The following is a 26,087-nucleotide window of genomic DNA, read 5'->3' on the forward strand; positions in this document are numbered from 1 at the left end:
TGTACACCAATATTTCTCTTTTTCATCTTCTGTAGATCTTTGATTCCCCACTCAGATACAGTGATATAAATACTCTGAGTGGTGCAGTGAGATTAATATGGAAAAAGATGATCCACTGTGGCAACCCCTAACGGGAGCAGCTGAAAGAAGAAGAAGAAGGTGCAGTGAGAGTAACAATGCTAAAGCAGCTATGGTATTTAGAATAGTTTGGCCATTCCATGGACCATTATATTGTTACTGGTTAATTACAATCAGATACCTTAAACTAATAAACAATATGCGGTTAATTTCAGTGTACTGTACAGTATTTATAAACCACACAGGAACAGTAGCACTGCTTTAACGCTGGGTGCCGCCAGTCTGCAAAACCGAGCAGGGAACTTGCGTACGTCAGGGCATGAGGTACCGAGGAAACGTGCGTGGCTTTACGCCAAGTTTACAATTTATACATCGCGATTTGAACGTGGAAACGCTCTTACGCAAAATTTTTGTGCGTAGGCACTGTTTATACATAAGGCCCCTGGACTTGGTACCGTGGGTTCGGCCCCTCATACAAAACTTGTATTACAAATGCATTAGTTGAGCCAAAAGGGAGGTCAGACCTTCTCACTGCAAGGATGTGTTCTTATTTATAGCTCTTTGTACCCAAGTTCCAATTCAAAATATAAGTTATTCAGTTTTCTTTTTGGAATATTCTGCTTTGGAAAAAAATTGCATCAAAAAATAAACGATTTTAAAACAAATTAATTTTGGGCACTAAAACCACTAATTTGAAAAGAAAAAAAAAACACATTTATGTTTGATAAAACGCACTAGGCCTTTACCTTTCTTTGTTTTCTGAATATTGCTTTTTTTTATTGCGACTGTTCGTTGTTAACGTGACATTTTGATGCACTGAGTCGAGAGTGCGGGCGGGTCAGTTTTAACTGGAGAAACTGCGGACTGCGTGTCTACGCCAAACCAGCTGCAACCACAAAAGGTAAGTAGACATTTTGGAACTCGGGATTTTATTTATTTTTTAACCTACTAGAGGCGGAACTGCTACAAAAAGTGGTATATCTTCACATAAGGTATTTCACGTGAAGCGTTATAAAAACTGAAATATTTTCAAGTATACACACATCTTGCATTTGCAAACATGTTCGTGATTGGGCTACGGTGGTAGTTAGGCTTGTATGTATTTAATTACCGTAATGTGAAAGTTGTAATTTCTATAATGTTGACGCATTGTGTTAAATATTGTTTTAATGTTATTGTCATGGTCCTAACTTTTAATACGTGTGATCTTTAATGTTTCGAAAAAACAGTGGGCCCACTTTCGGCATTTGGTGGAAAAAGTTTGTGTGTATACATATATAAACGAGATATTGAATCGTTCAAACGTTTCTCGAACACGTTTTACCGTAACTATTTCATTTAAGATTCCAGGTGAATATTGTGTTGATACTAAAAAAAAATAACAATACCGTGGAGTCGCAGCTCCTTCCTGCCCAACCTAAATAAGAGGCGATTCCTCCAGAAGACTGCTATTATACAAAATAAAGTTAAAAAAAGTTGAAACATACCTTTATAAGCATTATTAAAAGCGCCATTTTTATGATAACAGCCGCAGAAAAAAATGTCAGTTTTAAATTCGTAAGGCAGGAATGTGCGTTTGGGAACGAAAGTTAGCATCCACTCCAGTGGCTGCGTTTCTTCAGTTTTAGTTTAACATTCCAGTTTATCTACATACATTTGCCTGCGTGGCTAAGCTCTGAAATGAACCGTTCTTTAAAATGAAAACTTTGAATCTGACGTTTGGTTTGCAGATGTCGGTGTTGAGGACGCTGACTGCGTGCGTCTCAGTGCCTGTCTGTCATTCTTCAAAAGACACGAATTGGTGTCCATGTTGGATTTTAAACCCCATTCGTCAATTTTCTAATATGCTTATCCAGGTCTCGAGATGCCTGAACTTATTTCGTTTGCATTGGACACGCTACGGTTAACAGCCTTTGAACAGCAGCAGCCCATCACAGGTCTCATTCGTTCTTGAGCCACAAATCTTGGGGGATGAAGGACGAAAGCCCGCTTGGGCTCAGGGAGACGTGCAAACTAGAAGCTGAATCAGTGTCTGTCGACATCACCGTGAAGCATCCAAAATAGTTGAGATTTGCGACGCCATTGGAAAATTCTGCACAGCAAACATCAGTGGGTTAGCGTGCTTGAGATTCAAGAGGCTTGATCCCGATTGTGCGAGAGCACCAGAGGCCTGCTTTTGTGTGTATTTTTTCCACCGGATTTCATGTCAGTTGTGCGTGATTATTCCTAATATTGTTCGATTGTTGTTCTTATGTAATATTTTCATATTGTAACACTTTGTGATTGTGTATATTGTTATCAGAGTTGCATGAATAGGTTGGTAGCATAAACTGATATAGCGCGTTGCTGCACCCACCACATGACTGACTAACTACCTCAGAATCCCACATTAGGACCCAACTGCAGTCATGTAACGGGTGACACCTCAGCACCACACGAGTTCGAATGGAATGGAATACTGTTTTTTTTTTTTTTTTTTTGGCTGGAGTGCCAATCCTGCCACCAACCCCCGATTCTTCCCTGCAAGTTCGAGAACATGCTTTCAGGGCTGGATGCGAGTTAACGTCATACCCAGGACGAAGCAATTGCAGGTTAATGGCCTCGCTCAAGGGCCAAACAGAGTAAAGTCACTTCTGGTATTTACGGGATTCGAACTAGCAAATGTTCTGATTGCCGGCGCAGATCCCAAGCCCCAGAGCCAACGTTTAACATGGTCAAGCCAGGAAACATCCTTCCCAGACTAAAAATATTAAAAGTAATAACAAATATATAATCGTGTGTTATTTTATTAAAACACAAACATTTTAATATATACTGTGTATTGACTATTATTTATAGTAGGAGACCTAACTGAATAAATAATAAACACAAGAAAAAAAAAATTCTGACTTGCAATAAAACCTCATAAATATCTAATAGTAGCTCTTGAATTTGTTTTTCCCCAAACATAGATTTATTCATTATTCACTTATATGTCACAAAACACTGTCTTCGGTCAGTGTCCGCTAGTAGTTCAAAGCCGGACGGCACTCAAGGTACCCCAAATCCAGATAAAGTACAAAGTCTCTTGAAATCAAAGTCACCAATGTTTATTGCAAAAAAAAAATGGTAAACCAGTATTTGTGGGTGAGATAAAGGACAAAATCCACAACAAAAAATTAAATGTAGCAATCCAGCAGAAGAAAATAGTCACATCCAACAAACAGGACGAATTCAATAAATTACTGAAAACATTCATGCATAGTAATTATAAGCAAAGGCTCATAAAATGCACATAGTCCAAAGCTGCCAAAAAAAAAACTGGTAGAACGAAAAAGGCTGAATAACCGGTCCAATGGCTCTGTAGCAGCCAAAACCTCTCTCCCCAAGTGCTGAAGCTTACTGGCTTAAAAAGGTTGGAAAATACCTTTAAGACAACCTTGAGCATGGGGAAAAAAACTTTTGCAATAAGCACAATAGCGACACCTATCCTCAACACTCCCCCCTTACTAATGGCACTGAGCCTTTTAAGTATTTCCTACCCAGTAGCTTAAAGGCAATGGACTTCTATCATACAGACAAGGGGGAGGAACACCTCCTTATACTTACTTTATTCCTACATATACACCATCTTACATACATCTCACACATCCCCGGGGATTACATCTAAATTGTTAAACAGCAAGACTTAAAATTCATGAATGAATGGAGTAAAACTATTACCATACCCATATTGCGATTGCTTTTCCCCTTTCCCCGTTTCGTTTTTCCTGAGTGTTGCGAAATCAGCTGCTTGCCAGGTTTTAGCACCATAAAGGGAGTACGCAGCCACGCACGCATAGAATGAAAACTGCCCGTCAACAGACCACTAACGCGGCTAGTCCACTTAAGAAGATGACTCCGCCAAGCCGGTAAGTGAAGGCATTATCTAAAATCAAAAAATCTGATGTTTACCAGAATGATGTGCTAACATTAAGTGTGTTATGGGGAATCTTCACCTGTCAACTGTTTACTGTACTTTATTTAGCTAAATAGCGGCTGCTGCTGGTTCTTCCAGCTTCCCGCACCGACAAAAGACCTGGTGACGGTTCTGCTACCATCACATTATACTTTTGCCATTTTTTTTTGCCTCTTGTTCTCACACAGTAAAATAACTATTTGCAAACATTTGACATTTAAAGATGTCAAAAACAATTTTTGGTGTAATAGTGATAAGTGCACAAGGTGTTAGTTTTTTTTTTAATTTATTTTTTATATACTGTGTATATGTGTGTGTGTGTATATATATATATATATATATATATATATATATATATATATATATATACACACACATACACAACGTCTGTCTGTTCACTTTTCACGAGAGAACTACTTAATGGATTTAGATCATCTACAGATAGTTAAGGAGTAGCGTTTGCTGTTTTTGACAGAGATCATAGCTACATGTGTTTTAAAGGGTAGCTGCAAATTGCCAGAGATAACACAGCCACATGGTTTTCTACCCACGCAGGAGACTTTCTCCCGTTGGAGCTGAACGAGATCAGATAAAGTGCCAACGTTTGATGTTGGAGTGTACCTACCTTTCACTTGACCAGAATTACATTTTTTTTTTCTAAATTGATTTTTAAAGTTTGTCCTGTTTCACTACCTCATGGGCAGAACTGCAGGGGACAGCTAGTAATTAAATAAAGAACATATACCTTAATGTTACATTCAAACAGCTTTCTTTTTATTTCCCATTTACTGTTCAAAAATCATACAGTACTCCAAAAATATTTCAGTACTATTTCTTGTAGGCCAAACTAAAATATTAGTGAATGCAAACTATAATTTTTACTCTTTTTAGTTTTCATTTTTACTCTTAGATCACTTTGTTGTATGTTTAAATTTTTTAAGATTATTTTGTGTAATTTTCATTTTAGATAAGAACCAGAACTGCAGGATGTTAAAATAGTATGTAATATAATTGAACCTATGAAATAAGTATTATGAAAAACAAAATCTGTGTACTGTTTTTGTTCATTGTGGTTCATTTTCCAGTAGTACTTCTCTGATCACCCTGCAGCCTTTAGGAGCCTTTCTTTTCTTTATGTAGTGATAAAATTGAGTACAGTCAAATGTGAAATTCTGTTTGACTTGCAGCTCCATTCCCATTAAAGTAACACAGATGCTAAACCTATTTTAGCGGGGTCTTTTGTTACTTGTATTGCAATCATTATCACTTTCATTGTCTAAACTGCAAAACATGGTCACAACTCACTGAACTGCAATTATTAAAACCTAGTACAGTTATCTCTTGTGTGTTTCTCGGGGTTAGTGGACAAAGGACCCCCACGAATGAGAAATCTGAAAATATATTTTGGGACCATTATTTTAAAGTATTCCAAGTTTATTGCACTAAATAAAATTTAAGAAGTTATGAGAAATGGGAGATAGAACAATCACTGCACAAGCAAATCATGTGTGTGAGCTTGGCTGCCGAGACAAAGTGAATAGTTCCACAGTTTTGTAATAAACATTAACTTTTTACAAAATTAAACTTGTAATAAATTTTTGTGTATATTTATGGCAGTAAATTATTAAAGTGATAATTATTACAGATGCAGAAGAAATCCAACAAAATGCCAAGCACAAAATGATAAGTGCTCAGTACATAGTCCTGTTTCACAGATGGTGGTATAGCTATAAAATTAAATCCCATGTGAACAGTGTTTTAAAAGCAATGTAAAGTTTTATCCTACCATGATGTAAATTTAAGTGAAGATTTGTAGACGATGGATGAAATCACACAAAAAAGTGGGCACATAACAAAAGCATAAATCCTGAGAAAATTGTAATCCAATGGTTGTAATTGTAATCCAATTGTGCAGTGAAGTGTTGAAAAAAAAGTCACTTGATGAATTTATAACTCCCTTTTAAAAATAATCTTGCCAAATGGGCTATTGGTCTTTGCAGTCCATTTAAGCAGCACTGCTGCAGTGTTGTCTATGGTGTTTTCTTGGGTATCATCTGATAAGCTTTGCACACTTGCATTTGGGCATTTTTTGCCGTTTATCTCTACAGGTCCTCTCAAGCTCTGTTAAGGTAGGTGAAGATTGTAGGCGGACAGCTATTTTCATGTTTCACATTATACTATAATTTGTACAACACCCTCAGCTACAGTCTGATGTGTTAAAAAAGAGTAAAGTATGATTCATGTAGACTTGGTTTTATGGAGTCATAAATGTGTAATTTTTAATGTAGCAATTGAAAGGCTTTGAAAATGGAAACTCTTAATTTTAGCATCTGATGTCTGTTATATTTAACTGCATGGACTACAAAAAACATTTCATTCAAATTATCACACCTCTTAAAATTAAGTATTTTGCAAACCAAAATGAATAATTACTATTTAGAAGATATATGTCCCAAATTCAAAGACAAGCACCACTTAATTTTCTTTGATACCTTATTATAAAAAATAATTTATTCTTCAGTTCATTTGGCATGGTTGTGTGGCAGCATAGCGGGTTCGCGGCTCAGGAAAACAGCCATTTTATATAAATAATTGGCTGCACTGGAGAATAGAGCAGGTGCGAGCGATCATCTGATAAAATGGTTCGTCTCTGGTTTGGTGTGTGGCGGTTAGCTGACCGTGTGTTGCCTTGCTGGCACATGCAGACAGTCTGATTGTCTCATAATGAGGCCCAAGGTGGCAATTAGGCGGTTGTACCTACAACCGCTCCCTGGGCTGAAAAAAGAGGAGCACAAGATCAAAAAGAAAAAGGACAGTTTCCTGCCAGATGGTTTTTAACCTTGTTTCTAATGGGTTTATTTTAATTTTAACCTCTACTTTCACTTTTTTTGGATTGTTTATTGAATATTTGGATGCACTGCACTTTTTGGACACTTTTTTGTTTTGATTACTTTTAATAAAAGAACTAGAGAACTTTTTCTCCATCCCATTGCTTTGTGTGTGTCTTGTACTCATCTGCCAAGCTCTGGTTACGTTATCAACGGTATCATGTTCAAGAGGCTCCCAAACAAGAGTGAGAGCATGGAGCCAACCCACACCATCACAGGCTGTAGGCTGGAAGCAGGTGGAATTTGCCGTATTGGTAAAATGTTAGTGTATAAGCACATCTGGATTATCCATCCATCCATCCATTTTCCAACCCGCTGAATCCAAATACAGGGTCACGGGGGTCTGCTGGAGCCAATCCCAGCCAACACCGGGCACAAGGCAGGAACCAATCCCGGGCAGGGTGCCAACCCACCGCAGGACACACACAAACACACCCATACACCAAGCACACACTAGGGCCAATTTAGAATCGCCAATCCACCTAACCTGCATGTCTTTGGACTGTGGGAGGAAACTGGAGCGCCCGGAGGAAACCCACGCAGACGCAGGGAGAACATGCAAACTCCACGCAGGGAGGACCCGGGAAACGAACCCAGGTCTCCCAACTGCGAGGCAGCAGCGCTACCCACTGTGCCACCCACATCTGGATTATATGGCATTCTATTCTATGTGTGTGTTTTTATTATTATTTACCTTGCCTCCATTTTAACCAAGTTGGCTTCATTTTGTGATTTCAGTCTTGTCTTAAGTACATTATAACCTTTAAACTTTGGTATTTGTTTTGTCAACAATTGTTGGTGATCATATCAGAAATAATGTTGATGATCGCATTATACTATGATGCACACTGACAATCTTTATTATTGGAATCTTAAGCTGGAACGAGCACATGAAATGCATGGTATTCTAAAGTCCATCTTTCAGTGATTTTAATTAGCAAATGTAACAGAAAAAACAGTCAGTATAGGAAAGTAATATTCAAAACTTAAATGATGCTCCGGTTTCCTCCCACAGTCCAAAGACATGCAGGTTAGGTGCATTGGCGATCCTAAATTGTCACTAGTGCGTGCTTGATGTGTGTGTGTGTGTGTGTGTGTGCGCACGCACCCTGCCCAGGGTTTGTTCCTACCTTGCACCCTGTGTTGGCTGGGATTGGCTCAAGCAGACCCCCATGACCCTGTGTTAGGATATAGCAGGTTGGATAAGGGATGGATGGATAAATGATGCTCTCTTAAGTAAAAATTGAAATATATTGAGAATATATTTTTAATTGACAGAATATTACATTTTGATTTTTGATCTAAAGTATGTGAAATGATTGCTTTCATTATGAAGAAAAATGTGTTTAATGTATATTCAGTATATTGCTTAGTATGTATTCATTTTATATCTGGTGTTTTCAGGTGCTTGAATTCCTTTTGTAGTTTTAATATTACACTCTAATTATATCTATCAAAGCTTAATAGTGTATTGAAGACAAAGTGGTAGAATTGGATGCTGGTGTGCATTAGCAGAACGTTAATTTGTTTAGCAATTTAATAATTTTAATGATCAGTTAAAAGTACTTCTCTCACAAGTGATGGAAGATAGTTACACCACTATGAATAAACAGTGGTGTCTTTAAGACTGAGTCTGTTTTTTCCAATTTGGATCAGATAATATGTCTTTGAAAAATAAGGTAGTAGTACAAATTTAAAAGAATAATCAATAGGCATTATTTACAATTGAATTCTACAGTCCTTACCAAACTTTATTAAAATCATTGAGTGAATGGTGCAATTGTATCATAAAATAAAATATATTAAGTAAACCAAAAAGATTACAATATGCAAGCTTTCGAGGCAACTCAGGCCCCTTCTTCAGGCAAGATGTAATACAGAGACTGGAGTTCCCTGTGTTTATATACACATTCTAGGACAAGAAACAACATTGGTAAATCTTTAAATGAGAAATTTTAAATGTAAAAAATTAATAGATTCATTCAGGCTAGGGTTAATTTAACAAGAGAGAAAAAACTTGAAAAAACTCATTACAAACTTCAAAAGACTTTGTTGGACAGTTATCTTATCCAGAGATCTTGACAATAACTTGAAAAAACTCATTACAAACTTCAAAAGACTTTGTTGGACAGTTATCTTATCCAGAGATCTTGACCATACATTGTTCTTTTCTCTCTTGTTAAATTAACCCTAGCCTGAATGAATCTATTAATTTTTTACATTTAAGATTTCTCATTTAAAGATTTACCAATGTTGTTTCTTGTCCTAGAGTTTGTATATAAACATAGGGAACTCCAGTCTCTGTATTACATCTTGCCTGAAGAAGGGGCCTGAGTTGCCTCGAAAGCTTGCATATTGTAATCTTTTTAGTTAGCCAATAAAAGGTGTCATTTTTTTTGGCTTTTCTCTACCTTCATAATGGCTAACACGGTACAACACCCTAGTACTTAAGTAAACCAGAAACTCTGTTGTCAATGTCAAAATGTGTATATATACAATGTGTCTTGCACCTGCTACCAAAGCTAAAACTATGCTCCAACAATAACATAGCTACAGTCTTTTTAAAGAATAAGTGTAGCAATTTTTATAAATTAAAAAAATACTTAGCCCGGACTTGCATTTATAATAGAAGTTAATGGCGCTGGGGTCTCAGGGTGAAAATAAAAGCTATAAAACTCACTAAATACATCCAATTTTCAAGGCAAGAATGCTATTAATTATTGATCTGTGTCTTGAGATTGCACAAATATTGTAAAGCAGTGTATTCATGTCATTTTAGGAAGGATAAAAACAAAATATTTTTATGAGATACAGCCATTTTAAAAGAAGTCTAACTGTATGCTTCACTCATTGCTCATCTTGCTCCATGGCATAGTTTCAGCTCCAGCGCCATGGTTTTCTCCAGCGTATACTTTTCACGTCATACAGTTGTTTCTAAACATTGTCATTGACATTATTGAATGTTGATACCCAGACTACACAATAATCACTGAAAAAAGTCACACTTGCAATCACTCAGACTTTTAATATAAAGAAAACTATTCTTGCCATTTAATATAAATATATATATACAATATGTAGCATGGATTTGTTGCTGTCCTCCTTGTTCAAGGGGTTGCATGATTTGTCAGACAGACAAGCTAACATAAAGTCAATTGTGGAACTCTTGTAAAGCTATGGAGCTGCCACTGTTAAATCCATAGTTGTTCTGGATATGCTGTTAATTTTCTGTTTGTAGAATGGGATGATTAGTTAATTTACAGTTTCCTATACATAAAAATGAGGGTTTTCTAAAGTTAATGTTTACTTAACTTCCAGATGGATCGTTTTAACATTTCCTCCCTTTCCTCCCTTTCCTCACTCACAAAGAAGCCAGTCTGTGTTATGTGGGGTAAGTTATTTTTTTTTTTTTTCTTTTTCAAATGTACAAATTCCTTCGTTACTTTTTGATGTAACACTGATAGGAAGGTAGTTAAGTGAATTATAAGACTTTAAAAATAGAATTTGAATTGTGAAAGACTGCTACAGTACACTGTGCATATTGGTAGGGCAAAAATAAAATTGGTTGCACCTTAATGTATTGGGTTAGCCTACTACACAACTTATATTTGCAGGACCCTCTGTTTTCAGACAAATATGTTGTTTTTCCCATTCACTTTAATTTAGAATACCATAAGAATTCTAAAATGTTGCAATTATTTTATTCAACAGCATGTTTCTTTTATTTTTATTGTACTATGTTTGTAAAAGTGTATAGCATGATCAGCTTGTAAGTAAGAATACCTTTTAAAGAATACAATTAAATATTGATGGACTCATAAAATACTGTTAATAAAATAATGTCAGTTTGTGTTGTATTAATTTATCGTAACGTACATTAATGTTTGTGCCCATGTTTGGTATTTATCGTAAAAGCATCAAAAGCATAGGCCCAAAGAATTGTTTTCTCAATTTAACAGATAATTTTAATGCATATGACTGTGAGCTTTGCATTGTTATTGAAAGGAGGTGAGAATTGTGGGAATGATTTGCTTTGGGGAAGAGGGGCAATGTCTCAGAACAACTTACTTTGAGTTTCATTTAAGGACTGCAGTTGCTAAAATCATGCCCCTCAGATGCTGGAGCAATCACCTTAAGTGATTATCAGTTCATGATTAATTTACAAGATTGCTTCAGAATTTTCAAACTAGTTCAGAGTCATTTAATGCAGTGTGTGTATATCTCAATGTTATGGATATTTTGAAAAATGAAAATCTCACAGGCATTGAATAAACCAATTCAGTTTGGTTGTGTTTGATGCCAAAATATATGCATCAGACCTCAAGCCCTCCCACAGTTTTCAGTAGTGGGGGAAGCCCTGAAGTAGGGATGCTTAAGAACACTGCACTTCAAGTTACAGTCTTTTTGTGACGTATACCTAGCAGTTGATTCAGGTGAATTCAGTGTTTGGGATATGTTGAGTTCTGTATGTTCTAAATTCCTCCATTTTAATAATAAAACAATCCCATATGTGCCTCTCTCTCATTGTACAACTAGCCTCCAAATGCCTGGGTTACCTTCTGTAAAATATTATGCTCGTATATTGAAATGATGTATGCAGATAAGTTTGCAAATAATGTCTCTTCAAAGGCACTGACTAAACTATCAAATGCATCTTTGGAATTGGGGAGGAAAATCAGAATATTTGAAGTAAAACCCATCTCAGCTCAAATATTGAAAGGCCAAACCCAGGATCCTGGTGCTGTGTGGCCACCACACTAAACACTTAAATAAGTAAATAAAATATTTGATTTGTGCAAATACTACATTATGGAGAAATGTTTAACACTTTTAAATTATACATAGTTTGCCCAGGAGTCATGCTTGCATACTATACCAAACACCACTGTAAAAAGCCTGAACAAATTTAGATTTATCTTTTACTTGCTATTTTAGTGAAAATAATGGTTAATGGTTTAGTGAGTGTAGACCCCTGCTCCTTCATCCAAAAATGAGCTTTTGCAGGAAATCAACCAGTCTTTTAAATCAGTGAGTTGTCACAGCGAACAATAACATCAGGTTCTTTTTGTGCTAATTCTGGTGAGCTGCCACTTCCACACTTAAACACATTTTTAATTCTGTAAATAAGACTCCAATTTACATACTAAAAGCCCTATAATATTGTATCTTTTGATTTTTTTATAAGGCATATTCTCAATACCATATGGTGTGTCATGTACAGTATATCCTTTGATGCTTATAGGAGTTTGAGTTCTTTGTGTGGCAACTTAAAGAATAGTACTTGATCCTCTGATTACATGTGAGCTTTTGCAGCTAAATATCCTTAAGATTGTTCGCTCACAGTGATTTTTGTTTTTATTTATTAAATCCAGCATGATTGTATATTATACATCTCTAAATGTGATTGTGTTGCTTTTTTTGGATGACCTGTTAACAATGTATTTGTGTTTGCATCAGCTTTGTTTAATTTTTCCCCATGCCATGTGTTATCCTGCAGAAATATTTTTTGGTTCATATTTGGTTCAAAGTCATATTTGAGCCCAACTGAATAACATATGTGTATTTTGACATTGGAAAGGGGCATGGTTTGTTATGTTTGCTTCAATCATATTGGAAAATTGAAAATAACAAGTTGATTGTAAACCTGCTCAGTATGGTATATATGGCCTATCATAAAAATGCTTTTTCTTTATCAAGAAAAGATTTAAACAGTGTTAAGATACAGTAATTTACTTTAAGTGCAGTTTGGCATCAAAATTATAAAGAGAGTAAACAGCAGCAAATAACAAAAAAACATATTTGTTGATCTGTTGGGTTCAAATGCATGGTAAAATAGTTTAGATTGAATAAGTACCAAGTTATTCCTTTATGTCCCTCCTAAGGGAACTAGAATCATTACAGTTTAATTTTATTTAAAAAACAATGCTCCGTTTACATTTAATTCTGAGGTTTTTTGTTTGTCATATGAAACTGTTTTGTACAAGTGGTCTAATAAAACATGCACTGTGCAGTGAAACATTTGAAACTGATTTTATCTTTTAAAAGGTTAATATTTGCTTTCAAATAAGCATATTTATATTTGTGAAAAACATTCCCTACCTTCCTTTATTGAAGCGTTGCAAAAGGGTGTTTCTTAAGAAACAAGAATTACAATTAACTCAATAAATGTCTTTAAATTTGATTAATTTTGTTAAAACTTTCATTTTCTTCTAAATTAGTACTTATTTGCAATGATTGCTGCTGTGGCGCAACAGTATCAGTTGCTGACTGGCAATCAACAGGTCACGAGTTCGATCCTGCACGACTCCCTTTTGAGAAGTGAACTGCTCTTATTTTTACTATTTTAGAATAAAAAGATGTTTTTAAATGTCTTTAAATTTGATTAATTTTGTTAAAACTTTCATTTTCTTCTAAATTAGTAAAAAATAACATTACGGTAAAAGTATTAAAATCGGAACTGCTCAGGGATTTGGTCAGTCAGGGTTTTCATTTTTTTTTTCCAGGTTTTTTTTCCATTACTTTTAACATTCAAAAATTAAAGAAGAATGCAGAAGAGATGAATGGGCACATTTTGTTGGTTTATTTATTAACAAATAACAGAGTGCTTCATTTTTCAAAATGAATAAATTTATTTGTTCATTCCCATGACTTTTGTTGCATCTGCAGTACTGCTTGTTGATGGGAAAACTTTTTTGATTGACAGATGCTTCTGTTGTTTTCTTTAAGTATGTTCTTTTATCACCTTGTTTACAATTTTGTCATTTCTTTGCATCCATATGATCCGTGTTATCAATTGTTGCTGCTATACATCTATAGCAATAATCCACATCTATGTGCTTTCACACACAAAAGGAGAGAAAATTTAATCTTTTTGAGTTTTCAAAGAGTATGGATTCTCTGGGAGTTTGGATTTCTGCCATCCAAATTTTGGACTTAACTGTATATAAACTGAACTGATTGTTTTTTTGTTTTTTTTTTAACCATAAACTTCACCCAAGGATGTGTTTATTTATTTATCATTGTCAGCCCTTGTCATCTGCATGATTCAACTGTTTAATTTTTAGATTTGAAAAGCTCAGTTCATAGTGTGTAGATGTGCTAATAGAATAATAGTGTTTTCTATGAATTTCTTAAAGCCCTTTTCACTTATTGGTCCATTCATGATTTAAAACTCCCAACCTAATGCTTTCTGTGTGTCTTTCTTTAGGTTGTATTCTGACAGGGAACCAGAGACAGTTTGTGTTTGAAGTAAATGACTTGTTGGAACATCAGCTTTTTATTAAGACGGTGAGTGATGCTTTGAGAGATCTTGTAGTGTATTGATATTAAACATATGCATTTTTGTATTTCAGTGAGATTTACACATATGTATTTTCTCATTTAATTTAGATATGCCTGGATGCTGCTGCAAAAGATGAACTCCATGTAGTGGAGGTGCAGTCTATGATAACTGCAAAAAGTACACCTATTGCTTCACTAAAACCTTCAGTAATGCCGATGGTGAGCCATTTTGTATCCCTTTAATATTACAATGGAAGCATAGTGTAGGAAGGAAATATAAGTTGTCTTTATGGGTGAAATATGGCCTTAGACATATCTTAATTATATTGACCTGCCTCTCTGTCAAAATTAAGATGGGGCAAGAAAGAAAGTATTCTGTCTTTAAAGTTACATTTAGAGCCTCACCTACCAGTCTGACACAGTACCACAGCCAACCCTTCTAAAAGTTTGTTTTTAAATCTGCCAGGTTAGTTTATATGGCCTTGAGGTGAATCTTCCTGTGACCTTTAATTTGCATTCTGGGGGAGGTCCAGTGTACATTTATGGACAGCACATAACCAGTAAGTACAGCTTTGCTATGGAATTCTGTGTGTTAAATAAACAAGCTTCTACCACAGCATTAAGAACATATATACAGTATTTTTTAATTCAACATAACATTCCAATTGACATCCAATTTGTTTGTTTGGTGTCATATTAACACTAGAATTACCAGAGCCTACGAAAAAACTCGTAGATCCGTCCCACCTTAAATCGCTTCTTAAATCCTTTCGCACCTCTCCGCCATCGTCTTTTGTCATCTAAATGTACAAGCTGCAAGTAGCCGGCTATTCCATCCCCCCACTGACTTAGAATGTGCACGAATTTCTCCCAGCTCATGCCTTGATTGATTATCTGGGAGTGAAGTGGAGTTTTAGAGTGGAAATAATAAATCGTTATTTGGAACACACGCATTTCATTTGTGTTCCGTTTCTACAGTAATCTGTGTAAACACATTTTTAAAACAGAAACTTTTTTCATATTCTAGTAGTAAATGACAAAATGTAGGCATAAACTATATAATGTATGAAGCCTGAAGTCCAAATATCAAAGAAACACTTTCACGAAAGGTACAAATATAACGGAACAAGTGCGCTTTTATTCAAAAATACAACTACAGAAAAAAAAGCCGCCTCAGTATGCGACATTGACACTTATTTGCAATGATTGCTGCTGTGGCGCAACAGTATCAGTTGCTGACTGGCAATCAGCAGGTCACGAGTTCGATCCTGCACAACTCCCTTTTGAGAAGTGAACAGCTCTTATTTTTACTATTTTAGAATAAAAAGATACATTTGATTTCAGTCTGTAACAGCCGGTGTAGTTTATGATATTTGTAAAGGTTAGCTTTGTTTTTGTTTTTTTTATTCACTTTTCATTCTTCCTACCCCATTTGACACTGCTGTTTTCACATAAAGACGCGCTATAGCTCTGCAGTATATCGTGATACATACGACCACGTGTTTTTTTTCCCCCAATCTTGCCAGTCCCCACATGTTGCTGTATGCTGTTTCTTTTGTACTCCAGGACATGCAGAGGAAAGCATAGTAAAGAGTATTAACTTCAGCACTATATGCAATCATCAGACACTCCCCATCTGACACTGCTGTTTTCACATAAAGACGCGCTATAGCTCACCCAAGGAGCGCATTTCCTACATTTACCTGTGTACTTGTTGCAGTGTACACACCTCTCTGTGCTATGGTTTCTATTACACTGAGCAAGCACCTGTAATTCGCAGCTTTATTTATTATCTCAAAACACCACACACATTCACAGTAATTCCCAGTTATGTCCACCACTCACACCCACAACCATACAGAACTGATTCCACATCAGAGAATTTCCGGTTCCAGCATAAATTAACAAACGATCTGATGCTGTTCGTTTTCAAATAATATTGCATTAGTGCGATGATATTTTCACATATATTGTCTGTCTTTCAGGTGTGTAATAGAAACCACAGCATAGAGAGAAGTGAATACATTGTAACAGGTACACACATTGTAAATGTAAGAAAGACGATCCTTGCGTGTGTGTGAACTGTGAACTGTTAACATTTGAATCTGATGATTGCATATAGCGCTGTCTTATTCAGTGCGTGCAAGAACATGCAGTTCCAGTTGCTGTGTGCTACAACATGCTGGTGGTGATCAACGCACATTTTAAAAAAAGAGACAAATATATGTGACGTTTTGAAGAAATCATTTTATGACGACGCGAATAGTACCAATCAGAAAACATAATCGCACTAGTACAATATTATTTGAAAACGAACAGCGTCAGATTGGGTGTGAATTTACACTGTGGCGCTGTTAGAGTCAGATCAGAAGCTGAATAAGCTCCTGTTCTGACTCTAAGAAAAAATGTATGAATTAATCAACAGAAATAACCGCGATCGACATTTTAAACTTAACGATTTACAGTGCATACCAATTTATAAATTTTATGTCCGTTTGTGGTTACAAAGAAAAAAAAAATACTTCCTCCTCAGCGGGGAATCGAACTCGGGTCTGTAATGCACGGCAAGGCTGCTGTAGCGCTAAGTCAGCAAATCATACTGCTACGCCACGGAAGGTGTTGTAGCATCGTTGAACCTTTTGTGAAAGTGTTTATTTGATGTTTGGACGTCAGGCTTCACAAATGCTATAGTTTATGCCACATTTTGTAACATTTATTACTAAAATATGAAAAAGTTTTTGTTTTAACAATGTGTTTACACAGATTACTGTAGAAACGGAATACGCATGAAATGCGTGTGTTCCAAGTAACGATCTATTATTTCCACTCTAAAACTCTAGCAGTTCAGTCACTCCCAGATAGTCAAACAAGGCATGAGCTGGGAAAACTTAGTGAACGTTCTGCGACGGTGGGGGATGGAATAGCCGGCTGCTTGCTGGCTCGTCTTAATCGGCTCATTTAGAAGACAAAAGAGAGGTGAGAACAGTTTTAAGGTGGGCCGGATCTACGAGTTTTTTCGTAGACTCTGGTAATTCTAGTGTTAAAGCATGTAATTGTAAATAATTATGAATTCCAAAACGTAATATTTTCGCTGCAAGAAAAGCATGTGGATAAAGTTCTTTGGTAGGCAATAATAAAGCATGACATTTAATGAGAGAGCATGTTGTTGCCCTACATCGTCTAAAATTTTCGAGAATATGTAACTATTTTCTTTAGAAACTAATTACCGGTTTATATTTTGTCAAGGAAGTCACTATCATCACACATATTTTGAAATGTCATACAATAATTAAGAGAAAGAAGTTAATTATATGGTATAATGAATTTCTGATAATATAAACTCACAGGCAAGAAAAGGTATATAATGTAATTACTTGGAATAAATTAGTTGGAAAGTAAAATGGCAAAAAAATTGAAATACCAAACCAAATTTGAAAAAACGTGAAGTTCTACTGGATATGACAAAACAGTGATTAGAGGTATTTTTTTCTAACCATAACCATTTGTTGTAATTTCTAAAATCTTTTCAAGAGGTTGACAGAGTTAGTGCTACCGAGACAATAAGCAGAAACATATGAACCAGAACTCGTTATATGATTATATAGGTTAGTTACGTTTGTGTTCATGGAACTCCAAAACCTAATTAAACTTTGTATTATAGTAAAAGAGGTTGAACTCAAATTTATTTTTTAGAGTCTTATACTTGGGAATCGAGAGTCAATATTTTGTCATTTTTACTAACTTATTATATGGAATATTTTGCGTCAAAATCTTTTAGAATGGCACATTTGTAAGATGGGGCTGTTTCATTCATTTTCAGATATCAAGTAAATTCAAATGTGAGCTATTGAATACTTCAAATTTAACTGAAATTGTTCATTGCCTCTGCTCCATTTAAAATTAACTGTTAAGTCTACAGTAGATACATATTATGTAATGAAGTATGCCTAGAATAACACACTGTTTCACTGTGCAGATCTTCTAAATGATGATTTAAATAGCATGCAGTTGCTTGTCCATTTTAAGATATCAACTAGAAATTGTCAAGAGGATGAACAACTATTTCTGTTATGTTAACCAGTGCTCACTATGAAATAAATGTTTTCCACAAACACTGAAAGCGCACTTGTATTTTCTCTTTACTGTTAATTCTCCTCACTGATGATCTTTAGTAGATGACTCTGAAGAAGCAGTGGAAGAAGAATCTCATGAACATCTTGGACCCTCCAGTTTCTATTAAGGTGGGCAAGATTGGGTACCTCTTTAGTTTTACTCACTCTCTGCCTTTGCAGTTGTAGGCTAATACATTTATAATCATAACATCCGAGTCTGCAATCTGCCATTGCATTCATTAGTACTTTCTCCAGGAATTTTGGAGCTCTCTCATAGTTCAGTAACATTCTGTTAGGCTTTTTGACACCTGAATTGCTGTAGTGTTCTTTTGATTGTGTTTATATGTGCAGACTAATGCCCACTCTGCTGAGACTGCCTCATTTCCAAAAAAGCTCATATCAAATTTGAATTGATGTTTTAGAATCTCACTATGTGCATTATAACTTCCTTTTATGTCTTATTTTAGGTAAGTAATACAATTAGGCAGCCATATTGATATACCTTTGTTCAATATTCAGTCTAACATACAGGTTGAAATAACTGGAAGACGCAAGTCTTTATTTATTTATTTATTTATAGAGTATCTGTAAAAAGCAAAATTTCCCCAGGGAACAAATTATGTTTTATCAGTCTATATAAATCTTAATTCTGGTTAAATATTAACCACCATTCTTGTAATACAGTTGGAATCAAATGATTCATAATAATACAAAAATAAATTGTTTTATATTCTATCCAGATATACGTATGTGTCTCTGAGTAACAAAATGAAATATTGACTGCATCAGTTTATCAGTCTTTGAGATTTGGATTATTCTTATAGTCTGTCATATGGAAGTGGAAGATTGGTAAATATGAGAGCAGTTTTGTTCATAAGCAGCCCTGCCTATCACTGCAGATTCTTAAAGATGAAAAAATAAATGTCAGTGAGGAGAAAATAAAATCTCTCCTTTGCACACATGCCAAATGAGAGGGGCATTAGGAAAAATGATGAGGAACTTTAGCCTCCATAAGTCATTTGTTACTTATCCTTCTGTAGTTTTTATATATTTATATATATATATATATATATATATATATATATATATATATATATATATATATATATATATATATATAGTGTGTGTTAACAAATTTATTATATATCTAAATTAATTTCTTTAACTTCAAAGGCTAAGAACTTAAGGGTTTTTGTTTTTTAACAAAAGGGAAATATAGTGAATATTCACAATGTCAATTTTGAATCAAAGTAATATAATCATGTGCTCTCCTCCTCTTTTATCTTCACAGTTCACCACCAACTACTTAAACTATAGTTGGGAAAACCAGGATTGAACAAGTCTGAGCTTTAAATGAGACATAATAACAAATCTGAACTTGTTTTGTTCTGTTTCATTTGTGTTCGGTTATCATAATGTTGAAAATGTAAACATTTTTATGGTTTAAATGTATAACGTTGAACAAAATACGAAGTGCCTTTCTTCATTTATCCACCAAAAAAGCATACCTGCTTGCTTGCATGGTACAAACTGTGCAATTTATGCATTTAGAATTAACACATTTAAGAAGTTTTTTGCTTGTTATGGTGAAGTTCATGATTTCATGCTGTTTTATTCTTCTGCATGTAAGATCAAAAATTCATCTCTAAATGGTCAATTTTTTATATTTACAGATGACATTTTCTGCTTCTCATTTTTTGAATTGATGTGTTTTAATTTATATGTGGTAATATTTTGCATATCTTCTATTAGAAAATATTTGTCACTGAAGTTCTGTATTTATATAAGATATATTACCATGGTACGGTGGCGCATTGGTAGAGCTGCTGCCTTGCAGTTAGGAGACCTGGGTTCGTTTCCCAGGTCTTCCCTGCGTGGACTTTGCATGTTCTCCCCGTGTCTGCGTGGGTTTCCTCCGGGTGCTCTGGTTTCCTCCCACAGTCCAAAGACATGTAGATTAGGTGCATTGGCGATCCAAAATTGTCCCTAGTGTGTGCTTGGTGTGTGGGTGTGTGTGCCCTGCCCGGGGTTTGTTTCCTGCCTTGCGCCATGTGTTGGCTGGGATTGGCTCCAGCAGACCCCTGTGACCCTGTAGTTAAGATATAGCGGGTTGGATAATGGATGTATATTACCATGGTACTTTATTTTATGTTGAATATGTCAGTCACAATAAACCCAATATGTTGATATGTGTTTTGCAAACTGCTCTTAAATAGAAAAGTACAACTATATTGTCTGTTCAATGCTTATTCAGTATTTCTGTACCAAAAATTATTTTAAGTTAGTTTCAAAGTTAATTTTTTAGATTTTTAGATTCTTTAATCTTTTCAGCCTGCGTAATTGTTTTGTTAGTTATCTCCCCAATAATTTTATCATTTTAATTTCATTTTTCGTGTTCCAATAAATACTTCAGGTGGTGTTCAAGTTTGCATCTAATGAGACTTGTTTCTGTTGTGCATGGTGATGGTTAGAGGGCATATGAAGTGCATCTTAGATGAAGTGAGCACATTTCCTGCAAAAATTACATTTAAAATTGACCTAACCAGCTTTGTTATGGGTATGTGAGAGATTGGCACTGTTCTTTTGTAGAATCTAAATGTGTTACTTTTGTGTATGAAGTATCTCACTTAATTTCATACTAGACAGAATTAGTCCCTCCATTCATTTTTCCAAACCTACTTATCCTATGCCTTGTTGTGGGAAAGCGGGAGCTTATCCCAGAAAGCATCTGGCGGAGGGCGGGGACAATTCCTGGACAGGACACCAGTGAATACACTTGCATACAAACACACACTATGACCAATTTAGCAACACCCGTTCACCTAACTTGAATGTTTTTGGATTGTGGGAGGAAACCCATAGAACATGCAGACTCCACGTAAGGAGAACCCAAAACAAGGCAGCAGATGTACCACTGAATCACTGTGTTGCCTACAGAAGTTGAGTTTCCTAATATAACTTCATAAATGATACAAAGCAGAGGAAAACACAACAGAGTAAAGTGAATAATAAAACTTTTATCAAAAAGAGCTGCCAGTACTTAGGTGCTTTGTACAAATGGTTTGCTTCAGTATATTTGACAGACTGTTTATTGCTGAAATGAAACAGAAACCTCACGTGCCTTCATCCTACTTTCTTCTCTCTATTCTGGACTTAGAGCAGCTTTAAACTCATTCTTAGCCAAGCTTCAGAACTGCTTCTGGGATCTGGGCAGTCACTCTTTAATGTGTCCAGCAGGGAATGCTGGCTCCTCCGTAGGAACAGGTTCAAAGCCGTGAATTGCATATTAGAAAGTTTGTTGCATTTACCATGCCACCCTAAAGCCTCAATGACAACAAAATAACCACCAGAACAGCTGCAAGAACAAATCAGAACACAAATGATAATTCTATATTTTGTATTAGTCTTTAAGCATAAAAATGGATCGTGAGACCCTTTTGGGAGGCCTGAGATAAAAGTCATCAGAAATGAACACTGCATTTAACTGATGGTGCCGTCGATGGTTATGACTGTTGTCTTTTCCGCAGCCGTGCTGAAGTTGAGTGTAGCAGGTCATGAAGAGTAGTAATTCCAAATTACCAAGATTAAGCAGATCAGCAGCTGTGGTAATTAATTGTGTCCAAGGTTCAGTGAAAGTGGGGTCTGTAAATGCCAGGATATGTTATTACTTTTTATAATTATATGATAATACTGTCTTGGTATAATATAGTCAATGTCAAAATATGAGATTAATCAGCCCATCTCTAGAAAATCCAGTGTGGTGCCCGGCGGGCACCCATGCCCGGCCGGGATGCCTAGGAGGAGTGGAGGAGGGCTTGTGCCTCCTCCAGGACACGAGGGGGCGTCCTCCCTGGTTGTATTGGGGGCCTCCACCAGGGGGTGCCCTGATGCCAGGAGGACCCCAATACCTGGAGGACCCTGGACCACAGCACTTCCGCCACACCAGGAAGTGCTGGGGGGAAGAGGAACAGGGACACCCGGAGTGCTTCCGGGGAGACAGCCGGCACTTCCGCCACACTGGGGCGTGTCGGTGGGAGATTGCCGGGAACACACCTGGAGCACATCCGGGTACTTATTTAAAGGGGCCGCCTCCCTTCAGAAATGGACTTGAGTCGGGTGGAAGAGAGGACAAGGTTGCTGAAGGAGAGAAGGAGGCGGTCTGAAGAAAGAGTGGCATTATTGATTGGCCTGGACTGTGGGGTATTGGGGGCTTGTGAGTAACTTGTGCATATTTGGACTTTGTGTATGGTAATGGAGACCCAAAATAAATGTGTGTGGGGTAATTTAAAGGTGTCTGCCTGTCTTTGTCCGGGTCATATTCCACACCAGGTAAACAAGGAACCTTGTTGATATTTATCCTGGCTTAGCCCAAGAAATGCATTCTTACAGATTTATGCAGCACAATAATGAAACCAAAAAAGAAAAGTAAACACTGTTAAATAATAAAAAGTTGTATATGAAGGGATAATATTTCATAAACAGGTTATTTATATGAGTGCAAGTTTTATTAAATGTACAGGCCACAGTATTGCACTGAATATTATTAATCTTCACTGCTGCCTACATTTAGTTATGAGGACACCAGACTAGGGGCCTCATGTATAAGTGGTGCATATACACAAAAATGTTGTATATGCCCATTTCCATGCACACTTTCACTAAGCTAGGTGAAAAGCCATGCACATTTTCACGACAGCCTCAGACCATGCATATACAAGTTTCTGCTCGGTTTTACAAATGGGTAGCACCTAGCGTCAAAGCAGTGATACTGTTTCTGTGTGTTGTCCCCTTCTTTTTTAGATTCGCATCCATGATGCAGGCCTTATCAAATACACCAAAATAAATTGCGTATCGTTTACAAATTTAATTCACTTGATTGTAATCATTCGCCAACTATATAATGGTGCACAGAATTGCCAAACTATCCCAACTACCATAGCTGTTTTAGCATTGTTAGAAGACATCGCAAATGGAAGAATTAGAAGAGAGCCCATATTTATAGATAATGATGACTGGCTTCTAAGTCTGTTTCATTTTCAATGAGCTGTCCTCTTGGAGCTGTATGCTGAACTTGTGCTGGCTTTACAAAGGCAAACTTTTGAGAAATTGTCCTCTACCTGCACCTATGCAAGTTCTGTACACCCTTGTTTTTTAGCAGAGAATATAAAGAAGTACTGCAAGATTTTATTTCTCTTGCAGACCAGGCTTGTAGATATTCATCAATTTGTGTCAATGTCTAGTGGCCACATGTATAAACAGTACGTACATGCACAATGTTGCATACACCCATTTCCATGCTCACATCACAATGTATGAAAACAACTTGGCGTAAAACCACGCACATTCTCACCCCAGCTCAATTCATTGAGTACGCAAATTTTCAGCTCGTTTTTTTTAAACTTGTGGCACCCAGTGTCAAAATAGTGCAACTGTTCCTATGTGGTTTCCCTTTATTTTTTTAGATTCACATCCCTGACACAGCTTTGTCAAATACACTGAAATTAACCGCATATCGTTTAGTAGTTTAAGGCTTCTGATTGTAATCAACCTGTAACCATCTAATGGTGCATGGAATAGCCAAATCATTCCAAATACCATAGCTGCTTTAGCATTGTTACTTTCAGTGCACCTCTCAGAGTATTTTAACCCACTGTATCTGAGTGTGGAATCACAGCTGTACAGCAGCTTGATCGGAAAGCTCTACCGCAGATTGTGTTGAGAGTAGAGAGAATTATCGGGATACAGCTTCTACCACACGCTGCCCCAGCCATGGGCACAGTCTTATTTGAACTTCTCTCATTTGGCAGACGTTCCAGAGCCTTTCCTGTAGGGACCTTACGGTTCAGAAACAGTTTCATCCCATGAGCTATAAACGCACTTGATCAGTCCATCAAGTGCTTCCAGTAGAACTGTTTGTACTATAAAGTACAATTACCTCACCGTAAATTTGCACAACAGTTGTAATATTGAGCCACTTATGCTTTCATATTGTGTATTTTTCATTTTTATTGTTATTTTATCATTTATAGGAAAATAAGTTTGTGGAGGATTTGCATATTAAATCTCATTGTACTGTGCAATAACAATAAAGCAATTCAATTCAATAGATGAGAGTGCATATTTATAGATAACTGGCTTCCAAGTCGATTTAGATTTCCAAGCGCTATCTTCTTGGAACTCTTGATATAATTTTTAAGATGAAATGCAGTAATGTATGTTTATTACATTATATAAATATTTTAAACGTCATTTAAGTAATGTATACTGTTAATAATTAAACTTGTGGGTACGGTGGTGCAGCGGTAGCGATGAGCTAGCGCCCCATTCAGGGATTGTTCCTGCCTCGTGTGTGCTGCACTGTGCACAACCCTCAATGAAATAATTTATTGCAGCAGTATTGTCTCTTTCAAATATACTAAACACCAATTCCTGTCCTTTTTCTTTCTCCAAGTAAATAGTCGCTACCACTGCGCCACCATGCCCCGATGTTTTATGCATGCTTTAATTCCTGTCATCATGGCACCAGCTGAGCCCAGGGGGCCTCAAACCATGGTAAAGCTGGCACAAGGATGTAAGTTCATTCAATGAATAATGTTTTAACCATGCAACGAATTGAATAATTCACTATGGTTAATCTAGTCACTAACTGCAGTTAATACATTAAATTAAAATAAGTTATTTGACTCACTCAGTCTTGCTTAAATTGTTTTGTATGGAAAGAGCCAGTTTTAAACTAAAATTTTAACTAAATTACTGCAAGGAAACCAAACTTAATTCAAACACGATGACTTCATTCATTCACATTGTGAGACACTTTCTCGGCTAACTCGAGTGAAATCCAAAACACAACCTTTAATTTAATAAAGGACTACTTATATTACTTCATTTATTTTAAAGAAAACGCAATCTATCACCCAATGACCCAACATCCTGTGCTCACCAAGAGGTGTGATGCAGGATGTGCAAAAGGTTTGCCAGGTTATCAGCATCAAGCTGGCCCACCATCACTTGCATAGATGCACAAATATTAAAAGCTAAAAAAATAACAAAATGTAGAGTATAATGTTTAACTCTCTCTTGTGCATTATAAAGGGGTGCGGATCTCAAGAATTCTTCACTAATGTTAATGGAACTAACTAAATTATTTCCAAGACAAATTGCTGTAAAGCTGCTGAAAATATTTCCAAAATATCAATAAATCAACTCATGCCTAAGGTTTTTTTGTTGTTGTTGTTCTAAAAGCAAAGTGTTAATAAACAGCCTGATGTTGAGGAGGACCTGCACACCTTTTAAAATGTCTGTTGTGTGCACTTGGGAGTTGGTGGCCCTAGGCCAATGAAATTTGTTTGCTCTGTTTAAATGTTGATTTTAGTTAATGTGACATTCAACAACATTATGTCAGTTGTATTGGAAATGAGTATGTAAAGCCAACAAAAATATTTAGTCAGAGTTAAGTTAACCCAAGTGTGCTGTGTCAAGGCAACATAAGCCAAGAATAATTTTTAAAGCTTTATAACACATTCATTTTGAGTGAAGTCAGACTAACGTTTAGCCCCAAATCTCATCTCAGAACAGTGTTGATATAGAAAGCAGTGATATCAGTCTGCATTGTTTCCACATAAAATAAACGTCTTAATGTGACATCTAAGAATTACAGGGCCTTCAGACTCCTTCACCTTGTTCACATTTTACTGTGTTGCAACCTTATGCTAAAATCATTTAAATTATTGTTTGCCTCATTACGCACCACACTCAATACTGGCAGGCTGATAAACTGAAAACAGGATTTGG

The 26,087-nt window shown here is 36.2% G+C and overlaps 1 protein-coding gene across 3 annotated transcripts; it reads left to right on the top strand.

Annotated features, from left to right (window-relative positions):
• The first annotated feature begins 540 nt into the window (after positions 1–540).
• On the top strand, positions 541–20,294 carry npm2a (nucleophosmin/nucleoplasmin, 2a). 3 transcript variants are annotated; one of them, XM_051924318.1, is made up of 7 exons: positions 541–979; positions 10,222–10,294; positions 14,111–14,190; positions 14,293–14,403; positions 14,651–14,744; positions 18,360–18,425; positions 19,588–20,294. In XM_051924318.1, exons 2-6 carry the CDS (start codon positions 10,222–10,224, stop codon positions 18,422–18,424), a joined length of 423 nt encoding a protein of 140 aa, XP_051780278.1. In that variant the 5' UTR covers positions 541–979; the 3' UTR covers position 18,425; positions 19,588–20,294. The 3 variants fall into 3 exon arrangements, with proteins under 3 accessions (XP_051780278.1, XP_051780269.1, XP_051780272.1); XM_051924309.1 differs by having other exon boundaries at positions 18,357–18,425; positions 19,588–20,289; XM_051924312.1 differs by lacking the exon at positions 19,588–20,294 and having other exon boundaries at positions 18,357–18,883.
• Positions 20,295–26,087: the final 5,793 nt, after the last annotated feature.

Source organism: Erpetoichthys calabaricus, chromosome 1 (genome assembly GCF_900747795.2).
Source record: "Erpetoichthys calabaricus chromosome 1, fErpCal1.3, whole genome shotgun sequence".
Lineage (NCBI taxonomy): Eukaryota > Metazoa > Chordata > Cladistia > Polypteriformes > Polypteridae > Erpetoichthys > Erpetoichthys calabaricus.